The sequence below is a fragment of the Phallusia mammillata genome, chromosome 8, assembly GCF_965637545.1.
Source record: "Phallusia mammillata chromosome 8, kaPhaMamm4.hap1.1, whole genome shotgun sequence".
Classification (NCBI taxonomy): domain Eukaryota; kingdom Metazoa; phylum Chordata; class Ascidiacea; order Phlebobranchia; family Ascidiidae; genus Phallusia; species Phallusia mammillata.
The window spans coordinates 4,568,777-4,585,912 of NC_137259.1; the positions used below are offsets into that span (position 1 = coordinate 4,568,777).

At 34.9% G+C, this 17,136-nt stretch overlaps 5 protein-coding genes and 1 long non-coding RNA gene across 12 annotated transcripts; 4 read left to right on the forward strand and 2 right to left on the reverse strand.

The window, feature by feature from the left end:
* Positions 1-239: 239 nt before the first annotated feature.
* On the reverse strand, positions 240-1,421 carry LOC145203622 (uncharacterized). 5 transcript variants are annotated; one of them, XR_013853349.1, is made up of 3 exons: positions 1,308-1,421; positions 1,072-1,199; positions 240-437 (listed from the first exon to the last, which is right to left on the reverse strand). It is a non-coding gene; the product is annotated as an uncharacterized LOC145203622 (long non-coding RNA). The 5 variants fall into 5 exon arrangements; XR_013853352.1 differs by having other exon boundaries at positions 1,072-1,188; positions 1,308-1,322; XR_013853351.1 differs by having other exon boundaries at positions 1,072-1,188; positions 1,297-1,311.
* A 617-nt stretch (positions 1,422-2,038) lies between these two features.
* On the forward strand, positions 2,039-5,015 carry LOC145203618 (DCN1-like protein 5). Of its 2 annotated transcripts, XM_080075874.1 has the most exons (7): positions 2,039-2,240; positions 2,619-2,746; positions 2,820-2,982; positions 3,485-3,593; positions 4,264-4,368; positions 4,685-4,787; positions 4,853-5,015. In XM_080075874.1, exons 1-7 carry the CDS (start codon positions 2,167-2,169, stop codon positions 4,909-4,911), a joined length of 741 nt encoding a protein of 246 aa, XP_079932000.1. In that variant the 5' UTR covers positions 2,039-2,166; the 3' UTR covers positions 4,912-5,015. The 2 variants fall into 2 exon arrangements, with proteins under 2 accessions (XP_079932000.1, XP_079932001.1); XM_080075875.1 differs by lacking the exon at positions 4,264-4,368.
* Positions 5,016-6,265: 1,250 nt separating this feature from the next.
* LOC145203617 (uncharacterized) lies at positions 6,266-7,797 on the forward strand. Its single transcript, XM_080075873.1, has 3 exons — positions 6,266-6,438; positions 6,514-6,665; positions 6,735-7,797. Exons 1-3 carry the CDS (start codon positions 6,346-6,348, stop codon positions 7,696-7,698), a joined length of 1,209 nt encoding a protein of 402 aa, XP_079931999.1. The 5' UTR covers positions 6,266-6,345; the 3' UTR covers positions 7,699-7,797.
* On the reverse strand, positions 7,739-11,220 carry LOC145203616 (uncharacterized). Its single transcript, XM_080075872.1, has 10 exons — positions 10,847-11,220; positions 10,661-10,735; positions 10,079-10,585; positions 9,914-10,008; positions 9,738-9,857; positions 9,342-9,658; positions 9,089-9,276; positions 8,842-9,011; positions 8,565-8,785; positions 7,739-8,497 (listed from the first exon to the last, which is right to left on the reverse strand). Exons 1-10 carry the CDS (start codon positions 11,036-11,038, stop codon positions 8,259-8,261), a joined length of 2,124 nt encoding a protein of 707 aa, XP_079931998.1. The 5' UTR covers positions 11,039-11,220; the 3' UTR covers positions 7,739-8,258.
* Positions 11,221-11,691: 471 nt separating this feature from the next.
* Positions 11,692-14,516, forward strand: LOC145203621 (dehydrogenase/reductase SDR family member 1-like). Its single transcript, XM_080075878.1, has 4 exons — positions 11,692-11,919; positions 11,990-12,059; positions 13,104-13,184; positions 13,904-14,516. The coding sequence occupies exons 1-4, from the start codon at positions 11,803-11,805 to the stop codon at positions 14,071-14,073; spliced, it is 438 nt and encodes a 145-aa protein (XP_079932004.1). The 5' UTR covers positions 11,692-11,802; the 3' UTR covers positions 14,074-14,516.
* A 65-nt stretch (positions 14,517-14,581) lies between these two features.
* Positions 14,582-17,128, forward strand: LOC145203620 (dehydrogenase/reductase SDR family member 1-like). 2 transcript variants are annotated; one of them, XM_080075876.1, is made up of 4 exons: positions 14,582-15,355; positions 15,430-15,590; positions 16,219-16,368; positions 16,717-17,128. In XM_080075876.1, exons 2-4 carry the CDS (start codon positions 15,444-15,446, stop codon positions 16,969-16,971), a joined length of 552 nt encoding a protein of 183 aa, XP_079932002.1. In that variant the 5' UTR covers positions 14,582-15,355; positions 15,430-15,443; the 3' UTR covers positions 16,972-17,128. The 2 variants fall into 2 exon arrangements, with proteins under 2 accessions (XP_079932002.1, XP_079932003.1); XM_080075877.1 differs by having other exon boundaries at positions 14,582-15,083.
* Positions 17,129-17,136: the final 8 nt, after the last annotated feature.

Sequence of the window (17,136 nt, forward strand, 5' to 3'; positions counted from 1 at the left end):
TTCAAGGTACATCTGTTAAAAAATTGTCACAAAAATGTTTCAAAATCTTACCAAACCAAAAAACAGGTTGTATCTAAACCCAGCACATCCAATTCACTTATAATTGTGTAATTTATCCTTAGACCTGATAAAAGTGTTAAAATTGAAACCACCTAAACTTCTTACAACCCAGCAATATTTTGTAAGGTCTGTAGTATAACCAAGCTACCTATCTGCTTTTGTAGAAAGTAACAATATACTTTTTGACATTCAGTAGATTTGTATTTACACCCATAGTTCAAAGTCTATACACTTCTGGTGTCCACCACAATTTGAGAAGTTGGATTATCGGTGTTTGTTCCAAGTCCAGTGAATGTCAATGAAAGGAAGATCTACTTTGATCTTGCACGCATCTTTCTGCGCTTGCGCTTCAATCTTCGCATTCTCTTCTTCTTCCACTGAACATAAAACATCAATTTAATGGTCAAATTGTTCGAAAGACATAACTTGTAATATATAATGCAAACTCCAAACTTTCAGATAATATGCCAAGTGGGTATTAATAAGTTCTTCACAAAATAAGTAATATTGGCCCATTTCAACCAAAGCGGGCATAAACAAGCATTAATGATTAATATAGCATGTCAAAACTAACAAAGGTAATTGATATTCCTTGAAAACTACTCACAAACATTAAGCATATCAACTTCAGTTATTGTTTAATTTTAATTCTTTACTTCTAAACATGTGGATAATTTCAAGATTGATAGGAACAAAAAAGGTTCAACATGCACTTAACCATTTTAGCAGAACCACAGAAGTAAAAAACGTTATTTGTGTGGCAGGTTATAAAAACGCACATTAAAATAAACACATGGAATTGAGATAAAGTATATTTTGTTAAAAGCAACCATGGATTACAAATCGTACTGTTTACAAGAGATATGTGCTACAGAAGCATTAGCCAAAGTTGCAAACTGCCTGCTCAAATGTCAACGTGGACCAAACTTTTCACGAGGCCATATTAAAAAAATATCACACAACAATTAAATAAGTTGGTAAGTAATTGCTAAATATAAAACATTTTCTCACCTTTCCGCGCATCGCTGTTAGATAAAACGATCCGCAAGAAACAGATTCGTAAGGATTTTACTTTCAAGTTTTCCTGTTAACGTCTCATCTAAAAGGACCGCATCCAAGGCAATTTCGCTGCAGCGAAACTAAAGTTAAAGGATTACGTACATATTTTAATTTTTAATATTTTGTCAACAATTTTAAAAAACAAATTATCAGGAATAAATAATAAAAACTACCTACAAAAATATTACTTGCATAAATCTTCGGAAAATCTGTGCTACTTTTATGGAAATCTGTATGACGAATCGCATAGAGTATTTTACTCTTCAGTCTTCACTCTTCACATCCCAAAGAAAGTTCAGTACCGTAGCTGATAAATCAGGATAAAACGTTGCTACATAAAATACAAACAATTCTGCCTGCAAAAGAGGTGCTTACTCATTTACTGTAATCACTGAAAGCAACCACAATCAACTTCACATTGTGTTGACTATTGACCCAAAACATCACTGAAGCGAAACGTTGTTTGCAAGAAATACTTAAAGGTAGTCGAGCACAAATTTAAAACTTTTTTTATCGCAGAGTCACTCACGCAAAATAAAGTAACGCAAATGTTAACATATAATTTTAGAACTACTGTTTCCCACTGCAAGCTGTTTTAGCATGGAAACGGGGCTTAAATCAAACAATTTGAAACAAGACAATTCACTATTCACATCACAATGCTAGCGAGGTGAAATCCCTCAAACCTTCGTTACAAAAGTATTGCGCAAATTTCGTCACTATATATATGTTACTGCGTGTAAAATGAAAACAATATTTCATTGTCGTTTTTTTGTCATCATTGTTTTCAATTTCGTTATGCTTTGTTTGGCACTTGGCAGTGATAAATTTTAAAAACATATCGCGTGAAAAAAAGGGTAAAAATTTAGCCAGGTTGGGTGTAGGTTTAGCAAAGATATTCTGTATTTTTTTAATAATGATTGGATGTATGTAATTGTCAACAGAATTAAGCCCACTGCTAAATAGTACTATGCATTAATTGTATATGTTGGGAATGTGAATTTATATTATTGCATCTGCACCATTTGGCTTTAATGGAGAGATAACATGCCTTTGCAACACAGCAAGAAGAGAAAATCTCATCATTCTGATGATTCAAATGCCAAACGTACAAAACACAGGTATCTCAAATAACAATCCTTTCCCCTTGTTCATTACAGCATTGTTAACAAACATCCGAACATTATTCAACCAGTACCATCTAAAACTGCGATCCCACTAAGCCCACTTAGCCAATGCCTAACCCGCTAAGCCCATATGTGCTACTTATTTTTTTTACTTTTTCAATTTTCTACTTTTTTGAAAAATGGATACAAGTAGGGCTATGGAATTTGAGTGAGGGTTTGTAATTAAACACTATAATTTAATCTCCTATAGGCGACCTCGGCTTGGCGCAGACTTTGCACCCTAGTAAAAATGTTACATTTCTACTTTAACTTAATGATAATGTGAGAATAGGTGTTTGTAGTAATATCTGTTATTTTTTTGGTAAATTTTAGTAACACAAGGCTACAGAAAGGTATTGATGAACTGTGGTCAGCTTCTTCAAAACAAAGAAGTTCTACTCCGAAACAAAGCGAACCATTTTCTGTCAAAAAATGTATAAAATGGTTTAAAGAGTTTGCAGGTATATATGTAACATTTTCTTTTTCCGGGATTTCTCCTTTTTTGGTGCCTTTTATTATACAATATTGTTTTAGGAAACAAGGAACAGATAGAACCAGATGGAGTAGAAAAGTTATGTGAAACATGTGAAGTTGAACCACATGATATTGTAATGTTGGTACTTGCTTACCACCTTAATGCACAAACTATGGGCTTCTTTACTCTCAAAGAATGGACTAAAGGAATGCACAAGCTCCAGTGAGTAATGAACACACTTCCACTATCAATTTCATTTATATGTTACATACAATTATAACATAGTTGGGTTCAGAAAAAAAAAATGTTTTCACTAATTTTTTGTTTTGGACCACAGGTATATTATGTATTGATTTGGGTTAGTTCAGCTATTTCTTAACCAAGGATAGAAGCATCATAAACAGATATGTATCACAACAGCCACACGGGTGTGCCAGAAAAAGAACTCTCATTTTGATGTAGTGCAAAAATGAAGCTCTGGCCAGTAACAAATAAAAATAGAATTAAAATATTTTTTGTGTGTAATTTTTGAATCCAACAGACGGTTCATTATGCTTTATTATATGTTAGTACCCATATAAACAGGTTTGGAAAACTGGACATCCAATATTTTGTGAGCAAAACTGCTGGAAAAATGACTTAAAATCATGTCTGACTTCAAAACTGCAATCAGCTGTTTTGGATTGCATGCTTGTAGGTTTTATAATGTGTTTTTAATTTAAAGGTGCGATTCCACTGTGAAGCTTCAAGGAAAACTGCCTTCCCTGCGATCATCTTTAGATGAACCTTCATTGTTCAAATCAGTGTACAGATATGCATTTGACTTTTTGAAGGTAGGTTGTTTTCACAAAACTCTTAACGCGTGACAAGTGATGTATCGAATCAATTACTATTTGATTAAGCAGCCATCATCTACATGGATACACAGTTGAAAATTTTAATCCATGTTAACTGTGGTCATGTAATACATACATGGAGTTTGTATGCATAAACGTTGAATACATATCACTCTCAATAGGTGTCTGTATTTACCACTTGACTGCTGTAGCCAACTTGTATAATGCAGGCTATGTTATGTTGCCAACTTTATAGATACCACTTGACCACCATAGCCAACCTGTAAAAATATTGTGTGGCCACTGTGGCTAATCTATCCTCACCTCAACCAAAATGATTGTTGGATTTTTCAAAGAAATACCTATTTAATAAGGTGTAAGTTGATTTACAGGTTCCCCACAGTGGTCTAGTGGCATTTACAACCACGCTTTTCAAATGCTTATCATCCAATTACTTAAAAGTGAAATATGTTTTAAATCTAAATCATAAATGTAGTAAGCATTATAAAACCTGACATAGCAATTATTGGTAATACCAATATTAAACCCATTACAATCGTAAAGGTTTCCATATTGTCACAGCTCAAACAAATTACAGTGCCTACTTTCGGTGTTGTTTTCCCCTTTACACAAAACTGGAAAACTATTTTCAAACTTTTGTTGACAGGAACCTGGCCAAAGGACTGTAGATTTGGGCACTGCGAAAGCTATGTTGGATGTTCTACTTTCTGATAGATGGTCACTACTAGACAAGTTTCAAAATTACTTAGATGTATGTTGTAATGTTGGTTGTAACTAGGCATTGTAGTAGTAATTATGGGTCCTTTTTGACACTTTCTGCTTCGTTTATTCTGGCTATACGACCGAAGGGGTTACACTTTTTAGTGCTATTTTTCTTTAAACTATAACATTGCAGACAGAACTGGTTTCTAGTGGGTTACACTTTTTAATCGACCTTTCTCTTTACACTATAACATTGGCAACAGAACTTGGTTGATATTATTGCAAGCAAAATTATGTCCATGTTTCTGTTGACAAGAAGAATTACCAAAAAAGCGTTTTTAACTTGTACTCTTGCTTCTCTAAAGGGCTGCAAAAACAAAGTCATAAACAGAGACCAATGGAACAACGTCCTGGAATTTAGTAGAATGATTCAGCCTGATTTATCAAACTATGATATGGATGGGGCATGTGAGTCAATAAAAGCAATAACTCACTGAAAAAAAGTTCTTTAAATTACGATCTTTTGTTTTCAGGGCCAGTGCTCCTTGATGAATTTGTTGAGTACATCAAGATGCACAACGAGATGTTGTAATAGTTTATTTCCTTACACTGTTACGTTTTTATGTGTGCCTTTTTCTTTCTAATATTGGCCGTTATATCGCCAGTGTTTTATTTAATAAATCGTCCAGCAGCGTGTACGTGTTTGTTGTAACTTTCAGGCATATCTGATCGGTTTTGCAAGTGATAATGAGTTTATTTTTCTCGTGAAAGAATATTATAGGCGGTACGGTTTGAAGTGTGTATTTACGGTCTTAGGCGTACGTAAAACTTACGGCAACAAATAAGTTGTACAAAATAAGTTTAATATGCAAGAAACCTAGTTTTAAACCGTTTTTTTTGGCAGCGCAAAAATGTAGCTTTGTGGGTCGATCCGTTGCCTGGAAGTGGCAGTGTTTGAGCCGTGTCTTGTCCTTTGAAAGATATATACGAGTTTTCTAACGTGGGGTCCATGAACTGCTCCGAAGCGTCCGTAGCCTACTCTGAGTTCTAGTTAAGATTTTTTTGCATGTTTGCTACAATTAGCATGTGTATATTTCCCGTTCCTGATTTTGATCATTATGATGCCTTTTTTTCTGGGTGAGCTTGGACTTGCGCCCGGTCCGAGAACTTCTGGTAGGTGGCGCAGCAGAGCATGGGCGTTATGTTGCTGACTCTTCATAAACCCAAATTGCTGTAACAGCACCATAAACGCCTATGCTCTGTTGCGCCACCTACCAGAAGTTCTCAGACCAGGCGCAAGCCCAAGCTCAGTGTTAGTAGCTCTACCTTTTTCTGTACATGGATAACCGCTTTTGTCGGGTAAATATGATTTTTTGAGGAGTCCCTGACCTGACCAAATGCAGGTGAAGAAACACTGCCCGGTGTTGCAAGGTCAAGATGACCAATTTATTTTCAGCCTATTGTGTTTCGGTATAGCAAAAATGTTTTAGCTGATTGGGCTTAGCCTTAAAACTATGGGGCGCCGTTGTCGAAAAAATTAAGTTGCCGCAACTTAATTTTTTCGACAACGGCGCCTTAAGGCCGTTTTGAAAACAAACAAAAAACTTGCAAGATAGCTAACTTGCGGCAACTTAGCGTTGCAAGTTAGCTAACTTGCCGCAAGTTAAGTTATCTTGCGGCAACTTAGCTAACTTGCAACGCTAAGTTGCGGCAAGATAGCTATCTTGCGACGCGAAGTTGCCGCAACTTAGCTAACTTGCAACGCTAAGTTGCGGCAACTTAGCTAACTTGCGACGCTAAGTTGCGGCAAGATAGCTATCTTGCCACGCGAAGTTGCCGCAACTTAGCTAACTTGCAACGCTAAGTTGCGGCAACTTAGCTAACTTGCGACGCTAAGTTGCGGCAACTTAGCTAACTTGCGACGCTAAGTTGCGGCAACTTAGCTAACTTGCGACGCTAAGTTGCGGCAACTTAGCGTCGCAAGTTACCCGGTGCATTGTGGTTGTACATTCATTTTCGGCAACACATGTACATGTGGTCATACGATGGACTGTTTAATGGAATTTCGATACCCACACATTTTTGGCTTGTACGAAGACTTAAAAGAACAGCTGAAATGGTAGGCATTTGTTTGTAGTTTTTTAACTATTTTAATTTATTAGCTTTTTAAACTATTTACTTTTTATGCATATAGGGACGCCATCGTAAGAATGTTGATGTGGAACACCTAAGAGAATTTTTAACTCTGAGAATAAAACCCAGTGTGATTTGTCGCTTGCTTGACATTTCAAGACCAACACTGAAAAAAGTGATAAGTGAATCTAATCTGTCCATACCTACTTACAGGTATTGTTTTTTAAAACATAAGTAAGGTTACCCTTATGTGAAGGACTACTTATATCTATTTTTTTCCAGCTCAATTTCGGATCAAGAACTTGACACTACACTAAGAAATTTAAAAGAAAAACATCCCTCATCTGGTGAAGTGATGGTAAATGGACATCTTAAAGCACAGGGCATTTTCATTCAAAGAAAAAGGCTTCGGCAAAGTTTGCACAGAGTTGATGAAGAGGGAATAAGAGCGCGGCAACTGACTACAATTGCTAGAAGGAAATATTCTGTTCCCTGTCCGAATTACATTTGGCATATAGATGGTACCCACAAGTTGATTCGATGGAAGTTTGTGATTCATGCTGCAATTGATGGGTACAGCAGGTTAATTACATACTGTCACTGCGCTGACAATAATAGGTCAGGGACTGTATTGAATTTGTTTGAAGATGCTGTGGCAAAATTTGGCCTGCCACTAAAAGTAAGAAGTGATTATGGTGGTGAAAATGTTCAAGTCTGGAGGTATATGTATGAAAGAAGACTTAACAGTAAATGTGTGATTGCAGGAAGTTCAGTGCATAACCAACGAATTGAAAGACTTAACAGAGACATCAATTCACAAGTTGTAAATCGATTTCACAATGAATTTACATACCTTGAGGATTCAAACTTTTTGGATGTTACAAGTTTGATAGAGCTTTTTTGTGTTCATTTTGTATATAAAGATGTCATAAATAAAAGGCTGGCAGAGTTTGTAGAAGGTGCCAACCATCATTTACTCTCCACTGAGAACTATTATTCCCCTTTACAACTTTTTCACATGAACCGTCACCTATTGCAGCTTCAAGCCTTAAACCCATGTGATGAGATTGAAGTTGATGACATAACATATCCCAGTACTAACAATGTTGATGTGGATACTGATTGGTTACAGTTGCCAGAAGATGTGAAACAAAGCCTGAGTGAAGCAATAACCCAAGAAAGTGACAACATTGATAAATATAAATGTGCTGTTCGATTTGTCAACAACTATCTTGCAGAACAATAAATGCTGCTTTTTCTTTTCTGCTCATTTTTGTCACATGTGCTGATTTTTAATGCTTTTATTATGGCAATGTGAAAAGAAATAAATCGGATAATACTTTCAGCTTGGAACTGATACTGCAGCAGGTGGAATATGAGTGTGGCAAGCAATATGACAATAGGGACAGTGGCACATGAGGTGACAGTGTGTGGCATTGCAAGCAGAACAGTGAAGAGGTATATTATACATTTGTTTAAGGATACACAAATACTAATGCCATGATTTTTTACAGTGACTTTTAACAGCAATAAACTAAAAACCTGGTTATTCAAAAGGACATGAAATTCACAATGAAATATTGACACAACATCCAATTAAAATAAGTTGTGTAAATATGTTTTGTAGTGGATAAAAAAGGACAATCACTTACATGTAGCTAAAATAATCACAATCAAGAGGTAAAGCAACTTCATATAAAAATAAATGTAGCAGAATTTTAAAATTGCTTGGTCATGTACATTTTCATTGACACATATGAGATACAATATACGGTTCAGTACAATGGTATATTTTTTTTTCATGCTTTAAACTCGGCCAAACCCGGGTGAATTGCATATGCCAAATTCCATTTTACTTTTAAAAGCTTCATAATCATCATGCTGCAATGGAATGCTTAAAATATTGGAACATGTATTTGCAAGGGGAAAATGAGACAATTCAGTAAATTGAAGAGTAGGTGGTGGTGAAAATCCTAATGGGGGTATTTCATCTGCCCCAGTGGCAAAAATTAAGATACCTTGAAGCGAGCATTCAGAATCTTTTTCTGTAATGAAAAATATTTTAAGATAATACACACAACAATCAATATAACAAAATATTAGTCAAAGTACCTCCCACTTCATCTACAAAGTGTCTCCACCAGCTTAGCACCAGGTTTTCCCTATGTCTTTTGTTGCTTCCAGATTCAGATAATTTTGGGGAAAACATTGCTATAATTTTATTTCCTGAAAGCGGATCACTGCAGTCATTTGCAATAAAAAGCATTTTAAATGCATTTGGTGTATTTTTCATTTGCTCCAAGAGGCCAGTTTGGTTTAGGCCTAAACTAAACCTAAAAATAAACAAACCTTATTGAACTTGCAAATGACAATTTTGATTGTAACAAACCTGTGAAGTGGTTCTGACTTGCCTTCTGTGTAAAACTTCATTGCAGTCTTTATAATTTCATTTTTACCCGTTAAATTTGTGCAATGTGTGTGGCAACCAGCTAATTTCAAAAAGTTAAATGAATCCATCAAGCAATCATTCAGTTCATCAAGGGATATTGCATCATGTATCTGCATAAGTAAAACAAGTTAACTATGTAACAAATACACACATATATACAAACAGGAAATGATGAAAATTGCTTTACCTTCTGAAGCTGAGAAATATATTCACAACCAATATCAGTCATATCCGTTAGAGCCTCCATATAGTCCCTCGGGAGATTTAGAATTTGACTGTACAAAAGCTTAGAAAAACATTTTGGACCTGGGCCACCATGCAGTAGTGTGAGAGATATGAGAGTTCCGTAGATGTAATACAAATCTTTAGCAACAGCTAGATAAAAGAATACACATGAAAATGCTATGTTGTAAAAAATGTTTAAGTATTTAAAGTATTACCTATCGGATTGTGAGTAAGAAATCTTTTATTTTCTTTTCCTTCGAAAATTATACTGTTCGTGATTGCATGCATTACCAGGCGCAAAAATTCTCTAGTTGGACCTCCAGCATCCACTGCTCCTTCAAATTGGCCATTTTCATCACTGAACTCAACACTAATACTGGCCATTGGTTTAAAAAATTTGCGTTTGACAGTTCGCACAGCCCCATCTAATATGTTTGACCTAATAACATGAAACTTGTTGACAGCTGATTCATCAATTTGTTCTTGCAAAGTTTGTAGGCACTGTTCTGCGGTGACATTGTTTTCGGATTTCCTGCAATGTAAATATTCGTTGGTGGCAGTGTACATTATTGACAAAAATTAAAGGAAATATAAATACATATGTAACTGACTCTGATATGGATGGTTCTCCAAGCAAAGATTCTTGAATGGCCTGCTGGATGTCCCCATCACTGTCATCACTCGAACAATTAAATTCTTCATTGCAACTCGCAATGAGATTGACATACTCACTACAGAAAAAAGATTTAACTTGCAAATTTGTTATGTATTTCTGTATTTTTTCTACTTGTAAACTGAAGATTCTGCAGTGGTTTCAGAACATTCATTTGATGTATCTTCTAAAACATTGCCTTTTGAACTGTTGGAAGTATCATTGCATTCCTAAAGAATGAAGTTTAATATATTAGGTTAATGTACAAAAGAATAAATGGCAATTGTAAAACTAACATACCATGTCACAACGGTTAATTGCAATTTCCACAGTTTTGATTGCAAGATGATCCTTTGTGCAGATATATATTTTTTTAGTATTTAATGCAAGCACTGCTCTGGCATTCCACATAAAGTTATCATCCACTGCTGCTTTTGTCAGTAAATTAAGGCCTGGTTTGTGCACCAAGAAGTCAAAAGCAGAAAAATGTGAAAAGCATTCTCCAAAAGCGTTGATGATTGCTGTTTTCATTTCAGTCATGTTCCATGCATTGTTAATTTGCAAAACATGGTGCAAACCCATTGTTTTTAATTTGTTTTGGCATCTTGGTATAGCCATAAACCATTCACCATTCATTATTTGTATTGTTTGGGAAAACTCTTGAAGTGGTATGCACACCACAGTCCTTGAACCGTACCGTTGTTTTTGTTTATTTTTAAGAGATAGTTTACGACCTCCTTTGATTGCAGTTGGTGTGTATCTTTTTCCTGTGTATGAATTAAATGGACGGAAAACTTTCTTTCGCTCCTATTGAAACAGGCAAAAACCATGTATAATATTTTTTACATGTATCCAAATACAAATGTAAACATGCAAGCTTACAGGTTGAAATTCATCATCACTATCGGTTAGAGTGGAATGACTTGGTTCATTTTTGTCATTATCAAAAGTTGGATTCTGCCAATACATCACAAATATCATATAAAGCAAAGGCATTTTGGCGCAGGAACCCCAGGTATAAACAGATACAAACATGCTTAGCAATCTATAGCATGTGATTTTACATACATTATTTGTCTGCCTTGTCCCCTGGTGATGCACCTGTCCACTCCTGGAAGTTGATTGTCCAGTAAGAGTTCTACAAGTATTAGCACTAACGCGTCCGGTTTGTTGCCTTGATAGTGTAGTAACAACTGAAGTCAACTGATTTACAACTTCTTGCAAGTCTAATTGCACGTATTTATCGTTGGATTCCATCATACAATCCAAACCGCTATTATTATGTATTTATAGCAGAATACATACGCACTCAAGTGCAATGAAACGATATGAATGAGCAAAAGGATTAAACATCATATTTCGCGGGTATTACAACCACGTTGCTGGAACCAGTTTCAGTTTCCCACAATGCACCGGGTAACTTGCGACGCAAGAAAGCTATCTTGCCGCAACTTAGCGTCGCAAGTTAGCTAAGTTGCGGCAACTTAGCGTCGCAAGTTAGCTATCTTGCCGCAACTTAGCGTTGCAAGTTAGCTAAGTTGCGGCAACTTAGCGTTGCAAGTTAGCTAAGTTGCGGCAACTTAGCGTCGCAAGTTAGCTAAGTTGCGGCAACTTAGCGTCGCAAGTTAGCTATCTTGCCGCAACTTAGCGTTGCAAGTTAGCTATCTTGCCGCAACTTAGCGTTGCAAGTTAGCTAACTTGCTGCAAGTTAGCTATGTTTCGTTGCAGGTTAGCTATCTTGCTGCAACTTAGCTATCTTGCGGCAACTTAATTTATTCGACAACGGCGCCCCATATATACAAAGGTCAAGGCCGGGGGTGCGCGGCACCCCCGTACTCTACGCCAGTGATTCAAATACGTGTCTAAATTATATTTCAGGAAAGACACAATAGCTAATTTAAAATATTTTTACAAACAATATCGAATGGCTAAAGAGCAATCATTCAAATATTCCATAAGGAGGTTCAAAAATCTTTTAGTAAAGACACAACACCTACTTAAAAATATTTTTACAGAAAGACAGAATGGCCAAAGATTGTGGAATGGATTTGGAAAAATACAACGTTGCATTTGTGTCTGTATGGCCAGGACCAGTACGGACGGAATTAATAAACGCGGAATTAGCTTTGAAAACAAGCTCTGTTGAGTATTTTGCACACTTGTTAAATTGTATTTTTGTGCCACTGTTTTTCATTTTTAAATGTCTAACAGCTCACTTGGTTATTTGAACATGGAGAAACAACTGAATTTACTGGAAAATGCATTGCAAGTTTGCTTCTTGGTAAGTCACTACATTTGTTTGGGGCTATTACTTTGTCTGTTAGGACTATATCATTCATGATATGACATGGTCAGAAGCGAAATGTGTGTTAGCTTGACTGTTTTCAGCAGAGCATGCAATGACTGATAGGTATCAGATTTCCTAAGTTGAGCATGCATAAACATTCAATTTTGCGTCTGGTGCCGTAAGTCCCTGTTGTTTGCTTACTGACTTTGATGTTGCTAGTTTTTTGATAATTTGTTTCATTTTTATCCTTGTTGAAGACCACTGATTGAATGTTTTATTCTCGCAATGAGTATGATGCAAAGTTGCTTTATTCTTTAAAAGAATTTTGGTCCAGTAGTGTAGGTTTATTGTATGACCATCCAATAAAACACAAGTTGTCCAACCCATTGTTACGTGATAGAGCCCCATGAGTGACATATTGTGTCCAAAATAATACAGTGGGTACAGGGAAAGATATATAACTTTCCCGATTTCTGCAAACTGGTGAGCTTTAACAAGAATTAGATTAGCCAAATTAAGCAAAGCTTATTGGTTCTAGAATTTGAGTGTAATAATGCACACTGAATACTAATATTTAATGTCTACTTGAAAATTAAGTGGGCATATTTACATGAAAATAGTTTCAGTTTCGGCATTCCTTCAAACATTTTTCTCCCTATCAGAAAAAAATGTTGAAGACCACTGTTCTAAACCAGTAAAACTTAAAGGGTTAAATTTAATTAAATTCATTTTTTAAGTTGCAAAAATTTAATAAAAAATGATTAATTCAACTGACTTCAACAAAAACATACAGTTTAATAGTCAACTTTTTGTGAGTTTAATGAGTTCAGACATTACCCATCCACTTCCAATAAAAACAAAACAAACAATCAAATCATCTGTTTGCAGTGGAGTAATAGTGTATGTTGGATTTCCTCATACTCTTTTATTTTGAGATTGGACACAACAGAAATACGAAATATACCTGTGTATTTGTTTGTGCTGTGTTGTAACTTTTGTACATTCAATTTGCAGTGGATTTTATTTTACATGTTTCAGACCCTAAAATCATGAAAAAGTCTGGACAAGTTTTGCTTTCAAGTGACATTGCAGAGGAGTTTGGTTTAAAGGATGTAGACGGTAACATGGATTTTATTTGTTTTTGTAAACTATTTCAGTACCACTGACTATTTCTTGCTTAATTTAAAAACCACAATCTAGCAAGTCATCTTGAGTTTTAAGTTTTAATTCTCCTATAAAGGAGTGTTAACAAAGTGTTACTCAGGAGGATATTTTCTGGGGTATCTATGTCTGTCTGTCATACATTTGTTTTAAACCAAGTTTTACATTTATTTTGTTGCACCCAAAGAATTTGCAATAACATTACAGTTGACATACTTGTCTACCAACAAACTCAAATTATGTAAAAGTAAATGGTAAATTAATGCGGATGATGACCGAAAAAAGTAAGCTATTTCAACCAACTTAAAAAAAAATTCTGACAAATGTTGTACTGAATTTGTCTTTTTAAAAGTTACTGCTCTATCATCAAACAAGTCAAAAATAAACTATTGCACTATGCTTGTGGCTGATATGATTTGTTATCTTTTTGTGTCAAATAAACTTATAAAAGAGTACTGTGGCACAAACAAATTGACATTCTTTACCTCAAATGTTAATGCTTAACTAGTCAAGTCAACGATGAATAAAACTTTAATTGCATTGTCACTTTATCAAGCTTTTCAGTGGTAAACGGTTTCATAAAAGATCAACCGCACTGAAAAAACATGTTGTTATCGAAGCATGTTTACTTTTAGTTTTTATACAACAGATGACAAAACTTTTTTTATTTTACTCAGAGAAACACCCAGTAAGCATAAGAAGTGTCAAAGGAATGTTAGGTGGATCTGGAGCTCTATGGATTGCAGACTATATTCCCAGCTTCATAAAGTTGCCAAAATGGTTGTTTTTCATTCTTGGGTCTCTTGCCAAAACTCCTGTGAAAAAAGATGCCAGCAAATATGCCTAACTACCCCAAAGAATACTAACAATCTTTCATTTTGTTCAAATCATTTGAATAATTATGAAGTTTGACAAATGTACATTAAAGTTTTGCTAAATAATGATATATGCAATCAAAATATCTAATACAACATGCATATTTGACTTGGTTTAAACAAAATTTCCATATTAGTATCTATTTTGGTAAACTATGTAAAAAAAACTATGTATGCAATCTTTCATCCTATTTCTGCAGGTTTATCATCCATACATTCAGTGAGTTTAATTGTTCTTTTTTACTTTAAATTACTGTATAAATCTTAATTGAATTCAGCTCAATGATTCTAAAAATGATGCCCACATTATTGTGTTTTTGTGTCTTTTTACTCTCAAATTGGGGTGAGAGGTTGTTATTTACTGTGTTTGTAAATTTGCAGTCAAATGTTTGTAATAAATTACACGACTATTATACATTCTAAATGTAGCAGTAAAGCGCCAGAACCCTGCCTGCACTTATCTAAACAGGACAATTCTGTTATACTTGTAGGATTTACTATAGAAAATGTAGTAAAAATAGCTGATTTGATTACACTAAAGCTAACAAACAAGTGAAATTGTGTCACAACCTTTGATCACACTAAACTTTTCCTTCTCATTAAAAACTTGCAATGTTTTTGTTCATAGTTGATTAGGTTGCAATTTTTATGTGGTGATATAATACTTTATGTGCTTTTGGTGGTTAGCTACTTAGCTTTGTCTGTGAGAACAAAATCTTTAACACAGAAAATGCTCAGACACCCTAAAGTTACATTAAGATTATAACACAGTTTTTATATGACTACCGTCACATACACATACTTTTTTGTGCCATAATTATTAAAACATGCGTAACACAAAGGCAATCCCACCTTTGTCAAGTTCAGTAAACAATGCAAATGCCAATGTGTGGTTTTAATGTTTGTGGTTAGTTAATCATAAACCATGTGACAGAAATGAAAGTCAGTTCAAGCCCATCAGCAAAAAGTCATGAGTTGCAAGGTTTGTAAATTACTATGCACCAGGTTACTTTCATATATTTTGCAATAGATTGTATGTTTGTATACAACAGGCTTTTTGTATGGTTAAAATTATTTCCTTTAACTGATGCATTAGGTAATGCAAAAATATTTTTTTAGGTTTCAGGATATGTTTCTGCTCTTTTAAAATGAGGTTACTATGTGTAAAAATAAGAAACAGTATCAAACTCAAATATTGTCATTAGTGATTATATTTTGGACCAATACCTTTTCTGTGATCCAGCACAAACACCCGTATGTTTGAAAAGCATGGAATGTTCAGAATATAACACTGAATCTCATCAGCAGGTAAATTTTCTGTACTACAGGGTAAAACAGAAACATGCCATATTTGAAAGAGAAAGTGTGCCTTGTTACTGGAGCTTCACGTGGGATAGGAAGGGGAATTGCTCTTCAGTTGGCAGTCAATGGGGCTACATGCTACATCACTGGTAGAAACTCGGAAAAGCTGGAACTTGTGGTAGATGAGGTACTGTATTGATAGCATATGAAACACTAGCAATTTTGGACCAAATAGTAAATATACTTCGGTCTTGTACTGCTGAGTATTACTATTTTACTGCAACTCATGTCCCTTATCTTTGCATTCGAATTGAATGCCACACTGTATCTAATACAGAAGATTATTCGGCCTACATTGAATTTGTTCTACCAAACTTTTTCTCAGCTATATTAACAAACTGTGCATCAAACTCTTTCTTGTTGTAAACTCCTGCCATATAACATCTTGTATTGAAGGTGTAACTAATAAATCCACCAAGCCTACCCTGTATTTTTTGTTGTTTGTTATGTTTGAACATTGTGTAGCTATCCAGATTGGTAACTGTTTTAATGCTAGCGGATTGCTATGTTTTCCATCAATAAGTGAAATAATCTTAACTCAACTCATATGCAATAAACATGTAAAATAGTTTTTTTTTTCAGGCAAAACTATTGTTTTGTTTATCTAAGAGTTTAGGTAATGGCAATTTACACCCACAAAAAATTAGAAACTATTTAAAAACTGTTAACAAAAGTCTGTTCAAAATTGAGCTATTACTATATTTACAGGTAACTTTATATGTCAAGTGACACCACATTTGTTAAACCACTTGTAGGCAAAAAAGAGGGAAGCTTGTGGAAAAATTATTCCAGTGCAATGTGATCACAGTAATGATACTGAAGTTGAAAAGGTTTTTGACTTAATCGACAAGGAGTATGATGGGAAACTTGATCTGCTGGTCAACAATGCATATTCAGCTGTTAGTGTAAGTTGCTTCCTCATGTTTATGATGTTATTGAAAATAGGCCTAAGACAGGTTTTTAACCTAGATTCTCAGACTTAAAGGTTTGCAATGTGTTTCCTAAGACAAAAAGTCTGGGCAAGTTTTTAATAGAACTTTGAGTAAACTGCATGTTGGGGTCCACAAAAGTAATAATTTATTAAAAGGGTCCATTGCACCCAAAAGCTTAGAAATTGTTAATATAAAAAATAAAAAGTACTTGATACTCCTGGGAACACTAGATGACTTTTTTACATTGTTTTGTAATATAGTTGGTTCATACTGTGATGGTAATGAATGATGTAGTGCCTAATTACATATTTTATTGCGTAGTGGTTGTTGGAAAATGCAAAGCAGTGTTTTTGGGATCATCAAATAGATGCTTGGGATGAAGTTAATCAAGTTGGATTGAGGTACACCACAGAGTTTTTTTCACATATTTTTTATTGTTTGATCACAAAATGTTTGAGGGACAGAAATAAGGTAGGCATTGAGGGTTTGTCAAAAGCATATTTACCTTCAATCCTTGCTGTTGCCAGGCTTAACAGCTATCATGGAATAATGAAATTTTGCCTACAATGTAGTTGAATCAACACACTTCCCTTTTTGTTTTAAAAAAAGTTTCTAGTCATTTGTAGGATGCAAACTGTTGGATCTGGAGTACATTTTTGATTCACATTAGTCCACATAATGCTTTTCATCATTTTAATATGGCAGTAAGAAAGGATTAATTATGCAGGGTTGGTGCAGTGA

Bases quoted from the DNA above. Each gene is read 5' to 3' on its own strand.
- LOC145203617 (XM_080075873.1), top strand. From the start codon at position 6,346: ATGTACATGTGGTCATACGATGGACTGTTTAATGGAATTTCGATACCC. The intron at 6,439-6,513 runs GTAGGCATTTGT...TTATGCATATAG, and splicing joins TTAAAAGAACAGCTGAAATG to GGACGCCATCGTAAGAATGT. The intron at 6,666-6,734 runs GTATTGTTTTTT...ATTTTTTTCCAG, and splicing joins CTGTCCATACCTACTTACAG to CTCAATTTCGGATCAAGAAC.
- LOC145203621 (XM_080075878.1), top strand. From the start codon at position 11,803: ATGGCCAAAGATTGTGGAATGGATTTGGAAAAATACAACGTTGCATTT. The intron at 11,920-11,989 runs GTTGAGTATTTT...AATGTCTAACAG, and splicing joins TAGCTTTGAAAACAAGCTCT to CTCACTTGGTTATTTGAACA. The intron at 13,185-13,903 runs GTAACATGGATT...TATTTTACTCAG, and splicing joins TGGTTTAAAGGATGTAGACG to AGAAACACCCAGTAAGCATA.
- LOC145203616 (XM_080075872.1), bottom strand. From the start codon at position 11,038: ATGATGGAATCCAACGATAAATACGTGCAATTAGACTTGCAAGAAGTT. The intron at 9,277-9,341 runs GTAATACTTTAA...TCTTTTATCTAG, and splicing joins TCTTACTCACAATCCGATAG to CTGTTGCTAAAGATTTGTAT. The intron at 8,786-8,841 runs GTTTGTTACAAT...GTTTATTTTTAG, and splicing joins AAGTCAGAACCACTTCACAG to GTTTAGTTTAGGCCTAAACC.
- LOC145203618 (XM_080075874.1), top strand. From the start codon at position 2,167: ATGCCTTTGCAACACAGCAAGAAGAGAAAATCTCATCATTCTGATGAT. The intron at 2,747-2,819 runs GTATATATGTAA...ATATTGTTTTAG, and splicing joins ATGGTTTAAAGAGTTTGCAG to GAAACAAGGAACAGATAGAA. The intron at 4,788-4,852 runs GTGAGTCAATAA...TTTTGTTTTCAG, and splicing joins CTATGATATGGATGGGGCAT to GGCCAGTGCTCCTTGATGAA.
- LOC145203620 (XM_080075876.1), top strand. From the start codon at position 15,444: ATGCCATATTTGAAAGAGAAAGTGTGCCTTGTTACTGGAGCTTCACGT. The intron at 15,591-16,218 runs GTACTGTATTGA...AACCACTTGTAG, and splicing joins TGGAACTTGTGGTAGATGAG to GCAAAAAAGAGGGAAGCTTG. The intron at 16,369-16,716 runs GTAAGTTGCTTC...TTTATTGCGTAG, and splicing joins ATGCATATTCAGCTGTTAGT to TGGTTGTTGGAAAATGCAAA.